The 23,984-nt window shown below is 52.9% G+C and overlaps 1 protein-coding gene across 1 annotated transcript; it reads left to right on the top strand.

Moving 5' to 3' along the window:
* Positions 1–1,907: 1,907 nt before the first annotated feature.
* LOC142483011 (von Willebrand factor A domain-containing protein 7-like) lies at positions 1,908–21,984 on the top strand (the record flags this gene model as incomplete). Its single annotated transcript, XM_075583116.1, has 3 exons — positions 1,908–2,041; positions 16,960–17,207; positions 21,672–21,984. Coding segments are annotated over exons 2-3 (541 nt in total), but the record flags the coding sequence as incomplete, so codon positions are not given.
* Between the last annotated feature and the right edge of the window lie 2,000 nt (positions 21,985–23,984).

Here is a 23,984-nt window from a genome sequence, read left to right as displayed (position 1 = left end):
AGATGGTATGGGGGGAGGAGTACGTTGATGGGGAAGAGTCGGGGTGCATGGAGATGGTATGGGGGAAGGGCAGGTTGATGGGGAAGAGTCGGGGTGCATGGAGATGGTATGGGGGGGAGGAGTACGTTGATGGGGAAGAGTCGGGGTGCATGGAGATGGTATGGGGGGAAGAGTAGGTTGATGGGGAAGAGTCGGGGTGCATGGAGATGGTATGGGGGGAAGAGTACGTTGATGGGGAAGAGTCGGGGTGCATGGAGATGGTATGGGGGGAAGAGTACGTTGATGGGGAAGAGTCGGGGTGCATGGAGATGGTATGGGGGGAAGAGTAGGTTGATGGGGAAGAGTCGGGGTGCATGGAGATGGTATGGGGGAAGGGTAGGTTGATGGGGAAGAGTCGGGGTGCATGGAAATGGTATGGGGGGAGGAGTACGTTGATGGGGAAGAGTCAGGGTGCATGGAGATGGTATGGGGGGAAGAGTCGGTTGATGGGGAGGACGAGTTTGATGTTAGAGTGTCAGCTCTTAAGATCAGTGTATTAGAGGTGGCGGACGCTGTACTGTTCCTGTGGTCTAGTGGTTAAGTGTACAGCGCTGTGTGTTATAGGAGGGGGAGGAGGGGACACCCAGCTTTTTCTTTGGTGTAGTGGTTAAGCTTTTGCTTTCTCACGCTCTTCCCTGCTGTGTGGTTTTGTGGGGGGACAAAGGGCTCGTGACCCCTCACGCACAGACGCACACACACACACACTGTGACAGGGACGCACAAAGACCGAAAGAGATTTACACAGAGCTATATACAGCAACCTGTTCTGTATCTGTCTATAGATTCTCCCCCTGTCTCTCTCTCTCTCTCTCTCTCTCTCTCTCTCTCTCTCTCTCTCCATCTGTCTCTCTCTCTCTCTCTCCATCTGTCTCTCTCTCTCTCTCTCTCTCCATCTGTCTCTCTCTCCCTCCCCCTGTCTCTCTCTCCCTCCCCCTGTCTCTCTCTCCCTCCCCCTGTCTCTCTCTCCCTCCCCCTGTCTCTCTCTCCCTCCCCGTCTCTCTCTCCCTCCCCGTCTCTCTCTCCCTCCCCCTGTCTCTCTCTCCCTCCCCCTGTCTCTCTCTCCCTCCCCGTCTCTCTCTCCCTCCCCCTGTCTCTCTCTCCCCGTCTCTCTCCCTCCCCCCCTGTCTTTCTTTCCCCCCCACCCTTTCTCCCCTCTCTCTCTTCCATACCCATCTCTCAGATACACACACTCACTCAGATACACACACTCACTCAGATACACACACACTCACTCAGATACACACACACTCACTCAGATACACACACACTCACTCAGATACACACACACTCACTCAGATACACACACACTCACTCAGATACACACACACTCAGATACACACACACTCACTCGGATATGCACACTCAATCAGATACGCACACTCACTCAGATACATACACACACACAGATACACACACTCCATCACACAGATATTTACACACAGTAGATGCTCACACGCACGCAAATATATACACAAAAAACACACAGATATAGAGATGGATACACAGACAGACACACACTCACACACACACTGTAACTACTTTTTATTTACTACCAATTAACAATATCTGGATCTGTTCATCTGTGTCTCTAATTATATCTATCAGTGTGACTACCTCAGCCCACGTCTCTCTCTGTCACATCCCCAAACCCCGGAGCCCAAACCACTTGTGCACTCTCTCTGCCCCCCCCCCCCCTCCCCTCCTCCTCTCTTGGGATAGAGGCCGCTGGCCCTTTAAGAGTGGAGGGCGGGCTGATAAACACTGAGAAGTGACTACTGGGATGGGGAGATAAGAGAGAGCGAGGCGCAAGGTGCATCGTCAGGAGACGCCGGCCCTTTAAGAAACTCAAGACCAAAACGCAGGTGGGGAAGGGGTTAAGGAGGGAGCGATGCTCTGCGGGTCTCTGGCAGGGAAATGGTTAACAATTGAGCGACGCTTTGTGGTTCTCTGACCGGGAAGGGGTTAACGAGGGAGCGACACTCTGCGAGTCTCTGGTCTGGCGGTGTGTATATATATATATATATATATGTGTGTCTGTGTATAAAGTGTGTGCGGGCAAGGTGTATGTTTATATAAAGTGTGTGCGGGCAAGGTGTATGTGTGTATAAAGTGTGTGTGTGCGGGCAAGGTGTATGTGTGTATAAAGTGTGTGTGCGGGCAAGGTGTATGTGTATATAAAGTGTGTGTGGGCAAGGTGTATGTGTGTATAAAGTGTGTGTGCGGGCAAGGTGTATGTGTATATAAAGTGTGTGTGCGGGCAAGGTGTATGTGTGTATAAAGTGTGCGTGCGGGCAAGATGTGTGTATAAAGTGTACTTGTGGGCAAGGTGTGTGTGTATAAAGTGTGCGTGCGGGCAAGGTGTGTGTGTGTGTATACTGTGTGTGTGTATAAAGTGTGCATGCGGGCAAGGTGTATGTGTGTATAAAGTGTGTGTGCGGGCAAGGTGTATGTGTGTATAAAGTGTGTGTGTGCGGGCAAGGTGTATGTGTATATAGTGCGTGCGGGCAAGGTGTGTGTGTATACTGTGTGTGTGTATAAAGTGTGCGTGCGGGCAAGGTGTATGTGTGTATAAAGTGTGTGTGCGGGCAAGGTGTATGTGTGTATAAAGTGTATGTGCGGGCAAGTTGTATGTGTGCATAAAGTGCGTGCGGGCAAGATGTATGTGTGTATAAAGTGTGTGTGCGGGCAAGGTGTATGTGTGTATAAAGTGTGTGTGTGCGGGCAAGGTGTATGTGTATAAAGTGCGTGCGGGCAAGGTGTATGTGTGTATAAAGTGTGTGTGCGGGCAAGGTGTATGTGTACATAAAGTGTGCGTGCGGGAAAGGTGTGTGTATATAAAGTGTATGTGCGGGCAAGGTATATGTGTGCATAAAGTGTATGTGCGGGCAAGTTGTATGTGTGCATAAAGTGTGCCTGCGGGCAAGGTGTATGTGTGTATAAAGTGTGTGTGCGGGCAAGGTGTATGTGTGTATAAAGTGTGCGTGCGGGCAAGGTGTATGTGTGTATAAAGTGTGTGTGCGGGCAAGGTGTATGTGTGTATAAAGTGTGTGTGCGGGCAAGGTGTATGTGTGTATAAAGTGTGTGTGCGCGGGCGAGGTGTATGTGTGTATAAAGTGTGTGTGTGCGGGCAAGGTGTATGTGTGTATAAAGTGTGTGCGGGCAAGGTGTACGTGTATATAAAGTGTGCGTGCGGGCAAGGTGTGTGTGTGTGTGTGTGTATAAAGTGTGTGTGCGGGCAAGGTGTATGTGTGTATACTGTGTGTATGCGGGCAAGGTGTATGTGTGTATAAAGTGTGTGTGCGGGCAAGGTGTATGTGTGTATAAAGTGTGTGTTTGCGGGCAAGGTATATGTGTGTATAAAGTGTGTGTGTGCGAGCAAGGTGTATGTGTGTATAAAGTGTACGTGCGGGCAAGGTGTATGTGTGTATAAAGTGTACGTGCGGGCAAGGTGTATGTGTGTATAAAGTGCGTGTGTGCGGGCAAGGTATATGTGTGTATAAAGTGTGTGTGTGCGAGCAAGGTGTGTGTGTGTATAAAGTGTACGTGCGGGCAAGGTGTATGTGTGTATAAAGTGTGTGTGTGCGGGCAAGGTGTATGTGTGTATAAAGTGTGTGTGCGGGCAAGGTGTATGTGTATATAAAGTGTGTGTGCGGGCAAGGTGTATGTGTATATAAAGTGTGCGTGCGGGCAAGATGTGTGTATAAAGTGTACTTGTGGGCAAGGTGTGTGTGTATAAAGTGTGCGTGCGGGCAAGGTGTGTGTGTGTATACTGTGTGTGTGTATAAAGTGTGCATGCGGGCAAGGTGTATGTGTGTATAAAGTGTATGTGCGGGCAAGTTGTATGTGTGCATAAAGTGTGCGTGCGGGCAAGATGTATGTGTGTATAAAGTGTGTGTGCGGGCAAGGTGTATGTGTGTATAAAGTGTGTGTGTGCGGGCAAGGTGTATGTGTATATAGTGCGTGCGGGCAAGGTGTGTGTGTATACTGTGTGTGTGTATAAAGTGTGCGTGCGGGCAAGGTGTATGTGTGTATAAAGTGTGTGTGCGGGCAAGGTGTATGTGTGTATAAAGTGTATGTGCGGGCAAGTTGTATGTGTGCATAAAGTGCGTGCGGGCAAGATGTATGTGTGTATAAAGTGTGTGTGCGGGCAAGGTGTATGTGTGTATAAAGTGTGTGTGTGCGGGCAAGGTGTATGTGTATAAAGTGCGTGCGGGCAAGGTGTATGTGTGTATAAAATGTGTGTGCGGGCAAGGTGTATGTGTACATAAAGTGTGCGTGCGGGAAAGGTGTGTGTATATAAAGTGTATGTGCGGGCAAGTTGTATGTGTGCATAAAGTGTATGTGCGGGCAAGTTGTATGTGTGCATAAAGTGTGCCTGCGGGCAAGGTGTATGTGTGTATAAAGTGTGTGTGCGGGCAAGGTATATGTGTGTATAAAGTGTGCGTGCGGGCAAGGTGTATGTGTGTATAAAGTGTGTGTGCGGGCAAGGTGTATGTGTGTATAAAGTGTGTGTGCGGGCAAGGTGTATGTGTGTATAAAGTGTGTGTGCGCGGGCGAGGTGTATGTGTGTATAAAGTGTGTGTGCGGGCAAGGTGTATGTGTGTATAAAGTGTGTGCGGGCAAGGTGTACGTGTATATAAAGTGTGCGTGCGGGCAAGGTGTGTGTGTGTGTGTATAAAGTGTGTGTGCGGGCAAGGTGTATGTGTGTATACTGTGTGTATGCGGGCAAGGTGTATGTGTGTATAAAGTGTGTGTGCGGGCAAGGTGTATGTGTGTATAAAGTGTGTGTTTGCGGGCAAGGTATATGTGTGTATAAAGTGTGTGTGTGCGAGCAAGGTGTATGTGTGTATAAAGTGTACGTGCGGGCAAGGTGTATGTGTGTATAAAGTGCGTGTGTGCGGGCAAGGTATATGTGTGTATAAAGTGTGTGTGTGCGAGCAAGGTGTGTGTGTGTATAAAGTGTACGTGCGGGCAAGGTGTATGTGTGTATAAAGTGTGTGTGCGAGCAAGGTATATGTGTGTATAAAGTGTACGTGCGAGCAAGGTGTATGTGTGTATAAAGTGTACGTGCGGGCAAGGTATATGTATGTATAAAGTGTGTGTGCGGGCAAGGTATGTGTGTATAAAGTGTGTGTGGGCAAGGTGTATGTGTGTATAAAGTGTGTGTGGGCAAGGTGTATGTGTATAAAGTGCATGTGGGCAAGGTGTATGTGTGTATAAAGTGTGTGTGCGGGCAAGGTGTGTGTGTGTATACTGTGTGTGTGCGGCCAAGGTGTATGTGTGTATAAAGTGTGTGTGTGTGGACAAGGTGTATGTGTATATAAAGTGTGTGTGCAGGCAAGGTGTATGTGTGTATAAAGTGTATGTGCGGGCAAGGTGTATGTGTGTGTATAAAGTGTGTGTGCGGGCAAGGTGTATGTGTGTGTATAAAGTGTGTGTGCGGGCAAGGTGTATGTGTGGCTATGTGCATGCGTGCAATGTATGAAGTGTGTGAGTGGAAGGTGTATGTGTGCATGTGGACAAGATGTATGTGTGTATAAAGTGTGCGTGCAAGGTGTATGTGTGGATAAAGTGTGCGTGCGTGCAAGGTGTATGTGTGTATGAAGTGTGTGTGTGCGGGCAAGGTGTATGTGTGTATAAAGTGTGTGTGCGGGCACGGTGTACAGTATGTGTGTATAAAGTATGTGTATAAAGTGTGTGTGCGGGCAATGTGTATGCGTGTATAAAGAGTGTGTGTTGGAAATGTGTATGTGTATAAAGTGTGTGTGCGGGCAAGGTATGTGTGTGGCTATGTGCATGCGTGCAATGTATGAAGTGTGTGTGAGTGCAAGGTGTGCCTGTGGACAAGATGTGTGTATAAAGTGCGTGTACGTTTAAGGTGTATAAAGTGTGCGTGTTGGAAATGTGTTTGTGTGTATAAAGTGTGTGCTGGCAAGGTGTTGTGTGGCTATGTGCATGCGTGCAATGTATGAAGTGTGTGAGTGCAAGGTGTATGTGTGCATGTGGACAAGATGTATGTGTGTATAAAGTGCGTGTGCGTGCAAGGTGTATGTGTGTATAAAGTGTGTGTGCGAGCAAGGTGTATGTGTGTATAAAGTGTACGTGCGGGCAAGGTATATGTATGTATAAAGTGTGTGTGCGGGCAAGGTATGTGTGTATAAAGTGTGTGCGGGCAAGGTATGTGTGTATAAAGTGTGTGTGGGCAAGGTGTATGTGTATAAAGTGCATGTGGGCAAGGTGTATGTGTGTATAAAGTGTGTGTGGGCAAGGTGTATGTGTGTATAAAGTGTGTGTGCGGGCAAGGTGTATGTGTGTATAAAGTGTGTGTGTGCGGGCAAGGTGTATGTGTATATAGTGCGTGCGGGCAAGGTGTGTGTGTATACTGTGTGTGTGTATAAAGTGTGCGTGCGGGCAAGGTGTATGTGTGCATAAAGTGCGTGCGGGCAAGATGTATGTGTGTATAAAGTGTGTGTGCGGGCAAGGTGTATGTGTGTATAAAGTGTGTGTGTGCGGGCAAGGTGTATGTGTATAAAGTGCGTGCGGGCAAGGTGTATGTGTGTATAAAGTGTGTGTGCGGGCAAGGTGTATGTGTACATAAAGTGTGCGTGCGGGAAAGGTGTGTGTATATAAAGTGTATGTGCGGGCAAGTTGTATGTGTGCATAAAGTGTATGTGCGGGCAAGTTGTATGTGTGCATAAAGTGTGCCTGCGGGCAAGGTGTATGTGTGTATAAAGTGTGTGTGCGGGCAAGGTATATGTGTGTATAAAGTGTGCGTGCGGGCAAGGTGTATGTGTGTATAAAGTGTGTGTGCGGGCAAGGTGTATGTGTGTATAAAGTGTGTGTGCGGGCAAGGTGTATGTGTGTATAAAGTGTGTGTGCGCGGGCGAGGTGTATGTGTGTATAAAGTGTGTGTGTGTATAAAGTGTGTGCGGGCAAGGTGTACGTGTATATAAAGTGTGCGTGCGGGCAAGGTGTGTGTGTGTGTATAAAGTGTGTGTGCGGGCAAGGTGTATGTGTGTATACTGTGTGTATGCGGGCAAGGTGTATGTGTGTATAAAGTGTGTGTGCGGGCAAGGTGTATGTGTGTATAAAGTGTGTGTTTGCGGGCAAGGTATATGTGTGTATAAAGTGTGTGTGTGCGAGCAAGGTGTATGTGTGTATAAAGTGTACGTGCGGGCAAGGTGTATGTGTGTATAAAGTGTACGTGCGGGCAAGGTGTATGTGTGTATAAAGTGTGTGTGTGTGGACAAGGTGTATGTGTATATAAAGTGTGTGTGCAGGCAAGGTGTATGTGTGTATAAAGTGTATGTGCGGGCAAGGTGTATGTGTGTGTATAAAGTGTGTGTGCGGGCAAGGTGTATGTGTGTGTATAAAGTGTGTGTGCGGGCAAGGTGTATGTGTGGCTATGTGCATGCGTGCAATGTATGAAGTGTGTGAGTGGAAGGTGTATGTGTGCATGTGGACAAGATGTATGTGTGTATAAAGTGTGCGTGCAAGGTGTATGTGTGGATAAAGTGTGCGTGCGTGCAAGGTGTATGTGTGTATGAAGTGTGTGTGTGCGGGCAAGGTGTATGTGTGTATAAAGTGTGTGTGCGGGCACGGTGTACAGTATGTGTGTATAAAGTATGTGTATAAAGTGTGTGTGCGGGCAATGTGTATGCGTGTATAAAGTGTGCGTGTTGGAAATGTGTATGTGTATAAAGTGTGTGTGCGGGCAAGGTATGTGTGTGGCTATGTGCATGCGTGCAATGTATGAAGTGTGTGTGAGTGCAAGGTGTGCCTGTGGACAAGATGTGTGTATAAAGTGCGTGTACGTTTAAGGTGTATAAAGTGTGCGTGTTGGAAATGTGTTTGTGTGTATAAAGTGTGTGCTGGCAAGGTGTTGTGTGGCTATGTGCATGCGTGCAATGTATGAAGTGTGTGAGTGCAAGGTGTATGTGTGCATGTGGACAAGATGTATGTGTGTATAAAGTGCGTGTGCGTGCAAGGTGTATGTGTGTATAAAGTGTGTGTGCGAGCAAGGTGTATGTGTGTATAAAGTGTACGTGCGGGCAAGGTATATGTATGTATAAAGTGTGTGTGCGGGCAAGGTATGTGTGTATAAAGTGTGTGTGGGCAAGGTGTATGTGTATAAAGTGCATGTGGGCAAGGTGTATGTGTGTATAAAGTGTGTGTGGGCAAGGTGTATGTGTGTATAAAGTGTGTGTGCGGGCAAGGTGTATGTGTGTATAAAGTGTGTGTGTGCGGGCAAGGTGTATGTGTATATAGTGCGTGCGGGCAAGGTGTGTGTGTATACTGTGTGTGTGTATAAAGTGTGCGTGCGGGCAAGGTGTATGTGTGTATAAAGTGTGTGTGCGGGCAAGGTGTATGTGTGTATAAAGTGTATGTGCGGGCAAGTTGTATGTGTGCATAAAGTGCGTGCGGGCAAGATGTATGTGTGTATAAAGTGTGTGTGCGGGCAAGGTGTATGTGTGTATAAAGTGTGTGTGTGCGGGCAAGGTGTATGTGTATAAAGTGCGTGCGGGCAAGGTGTATGTGTGTATAAAGTGTGTGTGCGGGCAAGGTGTATGTGTACATAAAGTGTGCGTGCGGGAAAGGTGTGTGTATATAAAGTGTATGTGCGGGCAAGTTGTATGTGTGCATAAAGTGTATGTGCGGGCAAGTTGTATGTGTGCATAAAGTGTGCCTGCGGGCAAGGTGTATGTGTGTATAAAGTGTGTGTGCGGGCAAGGTATATGTGTGTATAAAGTGTGCGTGCGGGCAAGGTGTATGTGTGTATAAAGTGTGTGTGCGGGCAAGGTGTATGTGTGTATAAAGTGTGTGTGCGGGCAAGGTGTATGTGTGTATAAAGTGTGTGTGCGCGGGCGAGGTGTATGTGTGTATAAAGTGTGTGTGTGCGGGCAAGGTGTATGTGTGTATAAAGTGTGTGCGGGCAAGGTGTACGTGTATATAAAGTGTGCGTGCGGGCAAGGTGTGTGTGTGTATACTGTGTGTATGCGGGCAAGGTGTATGTGTGTATAAAGTGTGTGTGCGGGCAAGGTGTATGTGTGTATAAAGTGTGTGTTTGCGGGCAAGGTATATGTGTGTATAAAGTGTGTGTGTGCGAGCAAGGTGTATGTGTGTATAAAGTGTACGTGCGGGCAAGGTGTATGTGTGTATAAAGTGTACGTGCGGGCAAGGTGTATGTGTGTATAAAGTGCGTGTGTGCGGGCAAGGTATATGTGTGTATAAAGTGTGTGTGTGCGAGCAAGGTGTGTGTGTGTATAAAGTGTACGTGCGGGCAAGGTGTATGTGTGTATAAAGTGTGTGTGCGAGCAAGGTATATGTGTGTATAAAGTGTACGTGCGAGCAAGGTGTATGTGTGTATAAAGTGTACGTGCGGGCAAGGTATATGTATGTATAAAGTGTGTGTGCGGGCAAGGTATGTGTGTATAAAGTGTGTGTGGGCAAGGTGTATGTGTATAAAGTGCATGTGGGCAAGGTGTATGTGTGTATAAAGTGTGTGTGCGGGCAAGGTGTGTGTGTGTATAAAGTGTGTGTGTATACTGTGTGTGTGCGGCCAAGGTGTATGTGTGTATAAAGTGTGTGTGTGTGGACAAGGTGTATGTGTATATAAAGTGTGTGTGCAGGCAAGGTGTATGTGTGTATAAAGTGTATGTGCGGGCAAGGTGTATGTGTGTGTATAAAGTGTGTGTGCGGGCAAGGTGTATGTGTGTGTATAAAGTGTGTGTGCGGGCAAGGTGTATGTGTGGCTATGTGCATGCGTGCAATGTATGAAGTGTGTGAGTGGAAGGTGTATGTGTGCATGTGGACAAGATGTATGTGTGTATAAAGTGTGCGTGCAAGGTGTATGTGTGGATAAAGTGTGCGTGCGTGCAAGGTGTATGTGTGTATGAAGTGTGTGTGTGCGGGCAAGGTGTATGTGTGTATAAAGTGTGTGTGCGGGCACGGTGTACAGTATGTGTGTATAAAGTATGTGTATAAAGTGTGTGTGCGGGCAATGTGTATGCGTGTATAAAGTGTGCGTGTTGGAAATGTGTATGTGTATAAAGTGTGTGTGCGGGCAAGGTATGTGTGTGGCTATGTGCATGCGTGCAATGTATGAAGTGTGTGTGAGTGCAAGGTGTGCCTGTGGACAAGATGTGTGTATAAAGTGCGTGTACGTTTAAGGTGTATAAAGTGTGCGTGTTGGAAATGTGTTTGTGTGTATAAAGTGTGTGCTGGCAAGGTGTTGTGTGGCTATGTGCATGCGTGCAATGTATGAAGTGTGTGAGTGCAAGGTGTATGTGTGCATGTGGACAAGATGTATGTGTGTATAAAGTGCGTGTGCGTGCAAGGTGTATGTGTGTATAAAGTGTGTGTGCGAGCAAGGTGTATGTGTGTATAAAGTGTACGTGCGGGCAAGGTATATGTATGTATAAAGTGTGTGTGCGGGCAAGGTATGTGTGTATAAAGTGTGTGTGGGCAAGGTGTATGTGTATAAAGTGCATGTGGGCAAGGTGTATGTGTGTATAAAGTGTGTGTGGGCAAGGTGTATGTGTGTATAAAGTGTGTGTGCGGGCAAGGTGTATGTGTGTATAAAGTGTGTGTGTGCGGGCAAGGTGTATGTGTATATAGTGCGTGCGGGCAAGGTGTGTGTGTATACTGTGTGTGTGTATAAAGTGTGCGTGCGGGCAAGGTGTATGTGTGTATAAAGTGTGTGTGCGGGCAAGGTGTATGTGTGTATAAAGTGTATGTGCGGGCAAGTTGTATGTGTGCATAAAGTGCGTGCGGGCAAGATGTATGTGTGTATAAAGTGTGTGTGCGGGCAAGGTGTATGTGTGTATAAAGTGTGTGTGTGCGGGCAAGGTGTATGTGTATAAAGTGCGTGCGGGCAAGGTGTATGTGTGTATAAAGTGTGTGTGCGGGCAAGGTGTATGTGTACATAAAGTGTGCGTGCGGGAAAGGTGTGTGTATATAAAGTGTATGTGCGGGCAAGTTGTATGTGTGCATAAAGTGTATGTGCGGGCAAGTTGTATGTGTGCATAAAGTGTGCCTGCGGGCAAGGTGTATGTGTGTATAAAGTGTGTGTGCGGGCAAGGTATATGTGTGTATAAAGTGTGCGTGCGGGCAAGGTGTATGTGTGTATAAAGTGTGTGTGCGGGCAAGGTGTATGTGTGTATAAAGTGTGTGTGCGGGCAAGGTGTATGTGTGTATAAAGTGTGTGTGCGCGGGCGAGGTGTATGTGTGTATAAAGTGTGTGTGTGCGGGCAAGGTGTATGTGTGTATAAAGTGTGTGCGGGCAAGGTGTACGTGTATATAAAGTGTGCGTGCGGGCAAGGTGTGTGTGTGTGTATAAAGTGTGTGTGCGGGCAAGGTGTATGTGTGTATACTGTGTGTATGCGGGCAAGGTGTATGTGTGTATAAAGTGTGTGTGCGGGCAAGGTGTATGTGTGTATAAAGTGTGTGTTTGCGGGCAAGGTATATGTGTGTATAAAGTGTGTGTGTGCGAGCAAGGTGTATGTGTGTATAAAGTGTACGTGCGGGCAAGGTGTATGTGTGTATAAAGTGTACGTGCGGGCAAGGTGTATGTGTGTATAAAGTGTGTGTGTGTGGACAAGGTGTATGTGTATATAAAGTGTGTGTGCAGGCAAGGTGTATGTGTGTATAAAGTGTATGTGCGGGCAAGGTGTATGTGTGTGTATAAAGTGTGTGTGCGGGCAAGGTGTATGTGTGTGTATAAAGTGTGTGTGCGGGCAAGGTGTATGTGTGGCTATGTGCATGCGTGCAATGTATGAAGTGTGTGAGTGGAAGGTGTATGTGTGCATGTGGACAAGATGTATGTGTGTATAAAGTGTGCGTGCAAGGTGTATGTGTGGATAAAGTGTGCGTGCGTGCAAGGTGTATGTGTGTATGAAGTGTGTGTGTGCGGGCAAGGTGTATGTGTGTATAAAGTGTGTGTGCGGGCACGGTGTACAGTATGTGTGTATAAAGTATGTGTATAAAGTGTGTGTGCGGGCAATGTGTATGCGTGTATAAAGTGTGCGTGTTGGAAATGTGTATGTGTATAAAGTGTGTGTGCGGGCAAGGTATGTGTGTGGCTATGTGCATGCGTGCAATGTATGAAGTGTGTGTGAGTGCAAGGTGTGCCTGTGGACAAGATGTGTGTATAAAGTGCGTGTACGTTTAAGGTGTATAAAGTGTGCGTGTTGGAAATGTGTTTGTGTGTATAAAGTGTGTGCTGGCAAGGTGTTGTGTGGCTATGTGCATGCGTGCAATGTATGAAGTGTGTGAGTGCAAGGTGTATGTGTGCATGTGGACAAGATGTATGTGTGTATAAAGTGCGTGTGCGTGCAAGGTGTATGTGTGTATAAAGTGTGTGTGCGAGCAAGGTGTATGTGTGTATAAAGTGTACGTGCGGGCAAGGTATATGTATGTATAAAGTGTGTGTGCGGGCAAGGTATGTGTGTATAAAGTGTGTGTGGGCAAGGTGTATGTGTATAAAGTGCATGTGGGCAAGGTGTATGTGTGTATAAAGTGTGTGTGGGCAAGGTGTATGTGTGTATAAAGTGTGTGTGCGGGCAAGGTGTATGTGTGTATAAAGTGTGTGTGTGCGGGCAAGGTGTATGTGTATATAGTGCGTGCGGGCAAGGTGTGTGTGTGTATAAAGTGTGCGTGCGGGCAAGGTGTATGTGTGTATAAAGTGTGTGTGCGGGCAAGGTGTATGTGTGTATAAAGTGTATGTGCGGGCAAGTTGTATGTGTGCATAAAGTGCGTGCGGGCAAGATGTATGTGTGTATAAAGTGTGTGTGCGGGCAAGGTGTATGTGTGTATAAAGTGTGTGTGTGCGGGCAAGGTGTATGTGTATAAAGTGCGTGCGGGCAAGGTGTATGTGTGTATAAAGTGTGTGTGCGGGCAAGGTGTATGTGTACATAAAGTGTGCGTGCGGGAAAGGTGTGTGTATATAAAGTGTATGTGCGGGCAAGTTGTATGTGTGCATAAAGTGTATGTGCGGGCAAGTTGTATGTGTGCATAAAGTGTGCCTGCGGGCAAGGTGTATGTGTGTATAAAGTGTGTGTGCGGGCAAGGTATATGTGTGTATAAAGTGTGCGTGCGGGCAAGGTGTATGTGTGTATAAAGTGTGTGTGCGGGCAAGGTGTATGTGTGTATAAAGTGTGTGTGCGGGCAAGGTGTATGTGTGTATAAAGTGTGTGTGCGCGGGCGAGGTGTATGTGTGTATAAAGTGTGTGTGTGCGGGCAAGGTGTATGTGTGTATAAAGTGTGTGCGGGCAAGGTGTACGTGTATATAAAGTGTGCGTGCGGGCAAGGTGTGTGTGTGTGTAAAGTGTGTGTGCGGGCAAGGTGTATGTGTGTATACTGTGTGTATGCGGGCAAGGTGTATGTGTGTATAAAGTGTGTGTGCGGGCAAGGTGTATGTGTGTATAAAGTGTGTGTTTGCGGGCAAGGTATATGTGTGTATAAAGTGTGTGTGTGCGAGCAAGGTGTATGTGTGTATAAAGTGTACGTGCGGGCAAGGTGTATGTGTGTATAAAGTGTACGTGCGGGCAAGGTGTATGTGTGTATAAAGTGCGTGTGTGCGGGCAAGGTATATGTGTGTATAAAGTGTGTGTGTGCGAGCAAGGTGTGTGTGTGTATAAAGTGTACGTGCGGGCAAGGTGTATGTGTGTATAAAGTGTGTGTGCGAGCAAGGTATATGTGTGTATAAAGTGTACGTGCGAGCAAGGTGTATGTGTGTATAAAGTGTACGTGCGGGCAAGGTATATGTATGTATAAAGTGTGTGTGCGGGCAAGGTATGTGTGTATAAAGTGTGTGTGGGCAAGGTGTATGTGTATAAAGTGCATGTGGGCAAGGTGTATGTGTGTATAAAGTGTGTGTGCGGGCAAGGTGTGTGTGTGTATAAAGTGTGTGTGTATACTGTGTGTGTGCGGCCAAGGTGTATGTGTGTATAAAGTGTGTGTGTGTGGACAAGGTGTATGTGTATATAAAGTGTGTGTGCAGGCAAGGTGTATGTGTGTATAAAGTGTATGTGCGGGCAAGGTGTATGTGTGTGTATAAAGTGTGTGTGCGGGCAAGGTGTATGTGTGTGTATAAAGTGTGTGTGCGGGCAAGGTGTATGTGTGGCTATGTGCATGCGTGCAATGTATGAAGTGTGTGAGTGGAAGGTGTATGTGTGCATGTGGACAAGATGTATGTGTGTATAAAGTGTGCGTGCAAGGTGTATGTGTGTATAAAGTGTGCGTGCGTGCAAGGTGTATGTGTGTATGAAGTGTGTGTGTGCGGGCAAGGTGTATGTGTGTATAAAGTGTGTGTGCGGGCACGGTGTACAGTATGTGTGTATAAAGTATGTGTATAAAGTGTGTGTGCGGGCAATGTGTATGCGTGTATAAAGTGTGCGTGTTGGAAATGTGTATGTGTATAAAGTGTGTGTGCGGGCAAGGTATGTGTGTGGCTATGTGCATGCGTGCAATGTATGAAGTGTGTGTGAGTGCAAGGTGTGCCTGTGGACAAGATGTGTGTATAAAGTGCGTGTACGTTTAAGGTGTATAAAGTGTGCGTGTTGGAAATGTGTTTGTGGGTATAAAGTGTGTGCTGGCAAGGTGTTGTGTGGCTATGTGCATGCGTGCAATGTATGAAGTGTGTGAGTGCAAGGTGTATGTGTGCATGTGGACAAGATGTATGTGTGTATAAAGTGCGTGTGCGTGCAAGGTGTATGTGTGTATAAAGTGTGCATGTGGGCAAGGTGTATGTGTGTATAAAGTGTGCATGTGGGCAAGGTGTATGTGTGTATAAAGTGTGCATGTAGGCAAGGTGTATGTGTGTATAAAGTGTGCGTGTGGGCAAGTTGTATGTGTGTGTATTTGTGTGCGCTTGGGCAAGGTGTATGCATGTATAAAGTGTGTGTGCGGGCAAAGTGTATGTGTGTATAAAGTGTGTGTGTGCGAGCAAGGTATATGTGTGTATAAAGTGCATGTGCGTGCAAGGTGTATGTGTGTATGAAGTGTGTGTGTGCGTGCAAGGTGTATGTGTGTGTATAAAGTATATGTGTGGACAAAGTGTATGTGTATGTAAAGTGTGTACGTGTATAAAATGATTGTGTGCAGGAACGGTGTATGTGTGTATAAAGTGTGTGTATGTGAAAAGTGTGTATGTGCATGCAAGGTGTATGTGTGTATAAAGTGTGCATGTAGGCAAGGTGTATGTGTGTATAAAGTGTGCATGTAGGCAAGGTGTATGTGTGTATAAAGTGTGCGTGCGGGCAAGTTGTATGTGTGTATTTGTGTGCGCTTGGGCAAGGTGTATGTGTATTTGTGTGCGCTTGGGCAAGGTGTATGCATGTATAAAGTGTGTGTGCGGGCAAAGTGTATGTGTGTATAAAGTGTGTGTGTGCGAGCAAGGTATATGTGTGTATAAAGTGTACGTGCGGGCAAGGTGTATGTGTGTATAAAGTGTACGTGCGGGCAAGGTATATGTGTGTATAAAGTGTGTGTGCGGGCAAGGTATATGTGTGTATAAAGTGTGCGTGCGGGCAAGTTGAATGTGTGTGTATTTGTGTGCGCTTCGGCAAGGTGTATGTGTATTTGTGTGCCCTTGGGCAAGGTGTATGCATGTATAAAGTGTGTGTGCGGGCAAGTGTGTTTGTGTATAAAGTGTGTGTGCGGGCAAGGTGATTGTATGTTTAATGTGTGCGTGTAGTCTAGGTGTATGTGTGTGTGCAAGGTTTGTGTGTTATAAAGGTGTATGTTTTTAAAAAAAAAGTGTGGTTGTGCGTGCAAGAGCATGGTGTATGTGAGTATTATGTATGGGTGCGTGTGCAAGGTGTAAGTGTGTGCGTGATAGGTGTGTGTTTATAGTTTTTGTGTATTACGTGTGTGCGCAAAGTGAATGTGTGCATGAAAGGTGTTTATAGAGCGTGTATGTATATGTATATATATATCTGTGTGTGTGTATAACTTGTTTATTGTGGGTGTATAGCATTTGTGTATTGTGTATGTATACACAAAATGTGTGTGTATATAATGTGCATGTGTGGGAAATGTGTGTAACGTGTTCATACAAGGAATAATGTGTGTACGTGTGTTTGTGCGTACGTGTGTGTGCTACGTTTAAGTGTGTATGAGCATTGTATATATGTGGTTACCGTGTGCGCGTGCCAGGTGTTTGTGTATAAAATGTGCAGGCTGTATGTGTGTAGTGTGTTTGTACAAGGTATATGTGTGTGTGTGTGTGTATAACATTTCTGCGTGCATAATGTGTCCGTGTGCAAGATGTATGTGCGTGTGCAAACAAGTTGTGTGTTACTACGGCTATGTATGTGCGAGCAAGGTGTATGTATGTTGTGTGTGAGCAAGGTGTGTGTGTGTGTGTGTGTGCAAGGTGTGTGTGTTTGTTGTGTGTGCAAGGTGTGTGTGTTTGTGTGCAAGGTGTGTGTGTTTGTGTGTTGTGTGTGCAAGGTGTGTGTGTTTGTGTGTGTGTGAGCAAGGGGTGTGTGTGTTGTGTGTGCAAGGTGTGTGTGAGCAAGGGGTGTGTGTGTTATGTGTGCAAGGTGTGTGTGAGCAAGGGGTGTGTGTTGTGTGTGAGCAAGGGGTGTGTGAGCAAGGGGTGTGTGAGCAAGGGGTGTGTGAGAAAGGGGTGTGTGAGCAAGGGGTGTGTGTTGTGTGTGAGCAAGGGGTGTGTGTTTTGTGTGCAAGGTGTATGTGTTTGTGTGTGTTGTGTGTGCAAGGTGTATGTGTTTGTGTGTGTTGTGTGTGCAAGGTGTGTGTGTTTGTGTGTTGTGTGTGCAAGGTGTGTGTGTTTGTGTGTGTGTGAGCAAGGGGTGTGTGTTGTGTGTGTGCAAGGTGCATGTGTGGCTTTTCACATGTGGGCGTGGCTTGTCACAGGTGGGCGTGTCCTTTACAATACTAGGCGTGTCCTCTCTCCAGGCTCCTCCCATGCCAGGCCCATGGCACGCCCCCTCCCCATTCTCCTCCCCATTCTGCTTCTGGGGGGCGTGGCTATGCCAGGAGGCCACGCCTTCTTCCCCAACTTCTGGTCCAAGCTCCTGTCCGTCACCTGGGGATCGTACACCCACCAGGACCTGACCGAGGGGGCGGTGCTTAACCTCACCCTGCAAATCCTATTGGACAACCCCCACCCCACTCGCCCCGCCCTGCGGTGGCAGGACTTCCAGGTGAGAAATGGGGCGGGGCTTCCACGTGAGAAGGGGGCGGGGCTTCCAGGTGAGAAGGGGCGGGGCTTCCAGGTGAGAAGAGGGCGGGGCTTCCAGGGGATAAGGGGCAGGGCTCCCATGACTTCCCCCCCCTGCTCTTCCCCCCCCGCTGCTCTTCCCCCCCCCCGCTGCTCTTCCCCCCCTGCTCTTCCCCCCCTGCTCTTCCCCCCCCTGCTCTTCCCCCCCCTGCTCTCCCCCCCCTGCTCTCCCCCCCCTGCTCTCCCCCCCCTGCTCTCTCCCCCCCGCTCTCTCCCCCCCGCTCTCTCCCCCCCGCTCTCTCCCCCCCCGCTCTCTCCCCCCCGCTCTCTCCCCCCCGCTCTCTCCCCCCCGCTCTCTCCCCCCCGCTCTCTCCCCCCGCTCTTTCACCCCCCCGCTCTTTCCCCCCCCTGCTCTTTCCCCCCCCTGCTCTTTCCCCCCCTGCTCTTCCCCCGCTTTCGCTTTTCCCCCCCGCTCTCACTTTTCCCCCCCCTCACTCTTCCCCCCTCTCACTCTTCCCCCCCCCGCTCTCGCTCTTCCCCCCGCTCTTCCCCCCCCCACTCTCGCTCTTCCCCCCCCACTCTCGCTCTTCCCCCCCGCTCTCGCTCTTCCCCCCCGCTCTCGCTCTTCCCCCCCGCTCTCGCTCTTCCCCCCCGCTCTCGCTCTTCCCCCCCGCTCTCGCTCTTCTCCCCCCGCTCTCGCTCTCCCCCTCCGCTCTCGCTCTCCCCCTCCGCTCTCGCTCTCCCCCTCCGCTCTCGCTCTCCCCCCGCTCTCGCTCTCCCCTCCACACCCCGCTCTCGCTCTCCCCCCACCCCCCGCTCTCGCTCTTCCCCCCCCCCCGCTCTCGCTCTTCCCCCCCGCTCTCGCTCTTCCCCCCCCCCGCTCTCGCTCTTCCCCCCCGCTCTCGCTCTTCCCCCCCCCCGCTCTCGCTCTTCCCCCCCCCGCTCTCGCTCTTCCCCGCGCTCTTCCCCCCCGCTCTCGCTCTTCCCCCCCTGCTCTCGCTCTTCCCCCCCGCTCTCGCTCTTCCCCCCGCTCTCGCTCTTCCCCCCCGCTCTCGCTCTCCCCCCGCTCTCGCTCTCCCCCCCGCTCTCGCTCTTCCCCCCCTCTCGCTCTTCCCCCCGCTCTCGCTCTTCCCCCCGCTCTCGCTCTTCCCCGCCGCTCTCGCTCTTCCCCCCCTCTCGCTCTTCCCCCCCTCTCGCTCTTCCCCCCCTCTCGCTCTTCTCCCCCGCTCTCCCCCCGCTCTCGCTCTCCTCCTCCGCTCTCGCTCTCCCCCTTCGCTCTCCCCCCGCTCTCGCTCTCCCCTCCACCCCCCCGCTCTCGCTCTCCCCTCCACCCCCCCGCTCTCGCTCTCCCTCCTACCCCCCCGCTCTCGCTCTCCCCCCCACCCCCCCGCTCTCGCTCTCCCCCCCACCCCCCTGCTCTCGCTCTCCCCCCACCCCTCGCTCTTGCTCTCCCCCCACCCCCCCGCTCTTGCTCTCCCCCCGCTCTCGCTCTCCCCCCCCGCTCTCGCTCTCCCCCCGCTCTCGCTCTCCCCCCCCGCTCTCGCTCTCCCCCCCGCTCTCGCTCTCCCCCCCCCGCTCTCGCTCTCCCCCCCCCGCTCTCGCTCTCCCCCCCCCCGCTCTCGCTCTCCCCCCCGCTCTCGCTCTCCCCCCCGCTCTCGCTCTCCCCCCCGCTCTCCCCCCCCGCTCTCCCCCCCCGCTCTCCCCCCCCGCTCTCCCCCCCGCTCTCGCTCTCCCCCCTCCGCTCTCGCTCTCCCCCTTCGCTCTCCCCCCGCTCTCGCTCTCCCCTCCACCCCCCCGCTCTCGCTCTCCCCTCCACCCCCCCCGCTCTCGCTCTCCCTCCTACCCCCCCCGCTCTCGCTCTCCCCCCCCCCGCTCTCGCTCTTCCCCCCCCCGCTCTCGCTCTTCCCCGCGCTCTTCCCCCCCCGCTCTCGCTCTTCCCCCCCCCGCTCTCGCTCTTCCCCCGCTCTCGCTCTTCCCCCCGCTCTCGCTCTTCCCCCCCCGCTCTCGCTCTCCCCCCCGCTCTCGCTCTCCCCCCGCTCTCGCTCTTCCCCCCCGCTCGCTCTTCCCCCCCTCTCGCTCTTCCCCCCTCTCGCTCTTCCCCCCCTCTCGCTCTTCCCCCCCTCTCGCTCTTCCCCCCCTCTCGCTCTTCCCCCCCTCTCGCTCTTCCCCCCCCTCTCGCTCTTCTCCCCCCGCTCTCCCCCCCGCTCTCGCTCTCCCCCTCCGCTCTCGCTCTCCCCCTTCGCTCTCGCTCTCCCCCCGCTCTCGCTCTCCCCTCCACCCCCCCCGCTCTCGCTCTCCCCTCCACCCCCCCGCTCTCGCTCTCCCCTCCACCCACCCGCTCTCGCTCTCCCTCCTACCCCCCCGCTCTCGCTCTCCCCTCCACCCACCCGCTCTCGCTCTCCCTCCTACCCCCCCGCTCTCGCTCTCCCCCCCACCCCCCCCGCTCTCGCTCTCCCCCCCTACCCCCCCGCTCTCGCTCTCCCCCCCACCCCCCCGCTCTCGCTCTCCCCCCACCCCTCGCTCTTGCTCTCCCCCCCCACCCCCCGCTCTTGCTCTCCCCCCACCCCCCCGCTCTTGCTCTCCCCCCGCTCTTGCTCTCCCCCCGCTCTCGCTCTCCCCCCCGCTCTCGCTCTCCCCCCCGCTCTCGCTCTCCCCCCCCGCTCTCGCTCTCCCCCCGCTCTCGCTCTCCCCCCCGCTCTCGCTCTCCCCCCCCGCTCTCGCTCTCCCCCCCGCTCTCGCTCTCCCCCCCCCGCTCTCGCTCTCCCCCCCGCTCTCGCTCTCCCCCCCCCGCTCTCGCTCTCCCCCCCGCTCTCCCCCCCCGCTCTCCCCCCCCGCTCTCCCCCCCCGCTCTCCCCCCCCGCTCTCGCTCTCCCCCCCCCGCTCTCGCTCTCCCCCCCCGCTCTCGCTCTCCCCCCCCCGCTCTCGCTCTCCCCCCCCGCTCTCGCTCTCCCCCCCCCGCTCTCGCTCTCCCCCCCCCGCTCTCGCTCTTCCCCCCCCGCTCTCGCTCTTCCCCCCGCGCTCTCGCTCTTCCCCCCGCGCTCTCGCTCTTCCCCCCGCGCTCTCGCTCTTCCCCCCGCGCTCTCGCTCTCCCCCCCCGCTCTCGCTCTTCCCCCCCGCTCTCGCTCTTCCCCCCCGCTCTCGCTCTTCCCCCCCTCTCGCTCTTCCCCCCCTCTCGCTCTTCCCCCCCTCTCGCTCTTCCCCCCCTCTCGCTCTTCCCCCCCTCTCGCTCTTCCTCCCCTCTCGCTCTTCTCCCCCCGCTCTCCCCCCCGCTCTCGCTCTCCCCCTCCGCTCTCGCTCTCCCCCCTTCGCTCTCGCTCTCCCCCCGCTCTCACTCTCCCCTCCACCCCCCCGCTCTCGCTCTCCCTCCTACCCCCCCCGCTCTCGCTCTCCCCCCCACCCCCCCGCTCTCGCTCTCCCCCCCCACCCCCCCGCTCTCGCTCTGCCCCCCACCCCCCCGCTCTTGCTCTCCCCCCACCCCCCGCTCTTGCTCTCCCCCCGCTCTTGCTCTCCCCCCGCTCTTGCTCTCCCCCCGCTCTTGCTCTCCCCCCGCTCTCGCTCTCCCCCCCGCTCTCGCTCTCCCCCCGCTCTCGCTCTCCCCCCCGCTCTCGCTCTCCCCCCCGCTCTCGCTCTCCCCCCCCCGCTCTCGCTCTCCCCCCCCGCTCTCGCTCTCCCCCCCCGCTCTCGCCCTCCCCCCCCGCTCTCGCCCTCCCCCCCCGCTCTCGCCCTCCCCCCCCGCTCTCGCCCTCCCCCCCCCGCTCTCGCCCTCCCCCCCCGCTCTCGCCCTCCCCCCCCCGCTCTCGCCCTCCCCCCCCGCTCTCGCCCTCCCCCCCCGCTCTCGCCCTCCCCCCCCGCTCTCGCTCTCCCCCCCCGCTCTCGCTCTCCCCCCCGCTCTCGCTCTCCCCCCCGCTCTCGCTCTCCCCCCTACCCCTCGCTCTCGCTCTCCCCCCGTTCTCGCTCTCCCCCCCCGCTCTCGCTCTCCCCCCCCCGCTCTCGCTCTCCACCCCCCCCGCTCTCGCTCTCCACCCCCCCCCGCTCTCGCTCTCCACCCCCCCGCTCTCCCTCTCCACCCCCCCCGCTCTCCCTCTCCACCCCCCCGCTCTCCCTCTCCACCCCCCCGCTCTCCCTCTCCACCCCCCCCCCGCTCTCCCTCTCCACCCCCCCCCCCGCTCTCCCTCTCCACCCCCCCCGCTCTCCCTGTCCCCCCCCCCCCCAGTATGTATATATCAACCATTATTCGTAATGTCCCACGCCGGGCGCCAAATGCGACCTCCTAACTGAGCTTAGAGGGCGGGTTTAGTGACTGACTGCCATCAGCCTCAGCCAATCCGAGAGCTACATTGGGGAAATGCCCCCTACTAAGGTGACCATGTCTCGTAACATCCCCTGGCGAGTGCCACCCACGGCCTCCGGACCGGTCGTTAATTTAACTCGCCCTCCACCCGCTCAGGGCAAGACGCTGACCGCGGACGCCCTGTTGGAGGCGTATTTCGGGCAGGGGGTGTCCTCGCGGCAGTTCCGGGCCTCCATGCGGCAGATCGTCAGCGCCAACGCCAACATGGACTTCCTGAGCGGGACCCGCAGTGACCCCCTGTACCACTTCGACTCTGAGAGGGTGAGGCAGGGGAACCGCCTGCTCCTGAGGGCCCGGGAGGGGCTCCTGGGGGCCCAGAGAGCTGGAGACTACGAGGGAGCCCGGGAGAAGCTGGGTCAGATACTACACTCCTTGCAGGTAATGTGTGACTCTGTGTGTCTGTGTGTGTGTGTGTGTGTGTGTGTGTCTCTGTGTGTCTGTGTGTGTGTGTGTGTGTGTGTATGTCTCTGTATCTCTGTGTGTATGTGTGTGTGTGTGTGTCTCTGTATCTCTGTGTGTATGTGTGTTTGTGTGTCTATGTATCTCTGTGTGTATGTGTGTGTCTCTGTATCTCTGTGTGTGTGTGTGTGTATGTGTGTGTCTCTGTATCTCTGTGTGTCTGTCTGTCTGTGTGTGTCTGTCTGTGTGTCTGTCTGTGTGTGTCTGTCTGTGTGTGTGTCTGTATGTGTGTCTGTCTGTCTGCGTGTGTCTGCGTGTGTGTGTCTGTGTGTATGTGTGTGTCTCTGTGTGTCTCTGTGCCTGTGTGTCTCTGTGCCTGTGTGTCTCTGTATCTCTGTGTGTCTGTCTGTGTGTCTCTGTATCTCTGTGTGTCTGTCTGTGTGTCTCTGTATCTCTGTGTGTCTGTCTGTGTGCCTGTCTGTGTGTGTGTGTGTGCCTGTCTGTGTGCCTGTCTGTGTGTGTGTGTGTCTGTGTGCCTGTCTGTGTGCCTGTCTGTGTGCCTGTCTGTGTGCCTGTCTGTCTGTGTGTGTCTGTCTGTCTGTGTGCCTGTCTGTGTGTGTGTGTGTGTGTGTGTGCCTGTCTGTGTGCCTGTCTGTGTGTGTGTGTGTGTGTGTGTGTGCCTGTCTGTGTGCCTGTCTGTGTGCCTGTCTGTGTGCCTGTCTGTGTGCCTGTCTGTGTGCCTGTCTGTGTGCCTGTCTGTGTGTGTGTGTGTCTGTGTGCCTGTGTCTGTGTGTGTGTGTATGTGTGTGTCTCTGTGTGTCTGTCTGTGTGTGTCTGTCTGTGTGTCTGTCTGTGTGTCTGTCTGTGTGTCTGTCTGTGTGTCTGTCTGTGTGTCTGTCTGTGTGCCTGTCTGTGTGCCTGTCTGTGTGCCTGTCTGTGTGCCTGTCTGTGTGCCTGTCTGTGTGCCTGTCTGTGTGCGTGTCTGTGGGTGTATCTATGTGTGTGTCTCTGTGTCTGTGTGTCTGTCTGTCTGTATCTGGGTGTGTCGGTGTGTCGGCGTGTCTGTCTGTCTGTCTGTCTATCTCTGTGTAGCTGTGTGTCTCTGCGTCTGTGTCTCTCTGTGTGTCTCTCTGTGTGTCTCTCTGTGTGTCTCTCTGTGTGTCTCTCTGTGTGTCTCTCTGTGTGTCTCTCTGTGTGTCTGCCTGTGTGTCTGCCTGTGTGCGTCTGTGTGTCTCTCTGTATCTGTGTATCTGTCTGTGTGTCTGTCTGTGTGTCTGTCTGTGTGTCTGTCTGTGTGTCTGTGTGTCTGTGTGTCTGTGTGTGTCTGTGTGTCTGTCTGTGTGTCTGTGTGTCTGTCTGTGTGTCTGTGTGTCTGTCTGTGTGTCTGTGTGTCTGTCTGTGTGTCTGTGTGTCTGTCTGTGTGTCTGTGTGTCTGTCTGTGTGTCTGTGTGTCTGTCTGTGTGTCTGTGTGTCTGTCTGTGTGTCTGTCTGTGTGTCTGTGTGTCTGTCTGTGTGTCTGTGTGTCTGTCTGTGTGTCTGTCTGTCTGTGTGTCTGTCTGTCTGTGTGTCTGTCTGCCTGTGTGCGTCTGTGTGTCTCTCTGTATCTGTGTGCGTCTGTGCGTCTCTCTGTCTCTGTCGGCGTGTCTGTCTCTGTGTGTGTCTGTGTGTGTGTGTCTATCAATAATATAATGCCATCCCTCGCCCCTCCCCATCTCTCCCCCTCCCCATCTCTCGCCCTCCCCATCTCTCGCCCCTCCCCATCTCTCGCCCCTCCCCATCTCTCGCCCCTCCCCATCTCTCGCCCCTCCCCATCTCTCGCCCCTCCCCATCTCTCGTCCCTCCCCATCTCTCGCCCCTCCCCATCTCTCGCCCCTCCCCATCTCTCGCCCCTCCCCATCTCTCGCCCCTCCCCATCTCTCGCCCCTCCCCATCTCTCGCCCCTCCCCATCTCTCGCCCCTCCCCATCTATTGCTTCTCTTTCATCCTCCCATCGCCACCCCCTCTCTCTTA

Source organism: Ascaphus truei, unplaced genomic scaffold (genome assembly GCF_040206685.1).
Source record: "Ascaphus truei isolate aAscTru1 unplaced genomic scaffold, aAscTru1.hap1 HAP1_SCAFFOLD_2874, whole genome shotgun sequence".
NCBI classification, from domain to species: Eukaryota; Metazoa; Chordata; class Amphibia; order Anura; family Ascaphidae; genus Ascaphus; species Ascaphus truei.
This window is presented reverse-complemented; position numbering and strand designations above follow the sequence as displayed.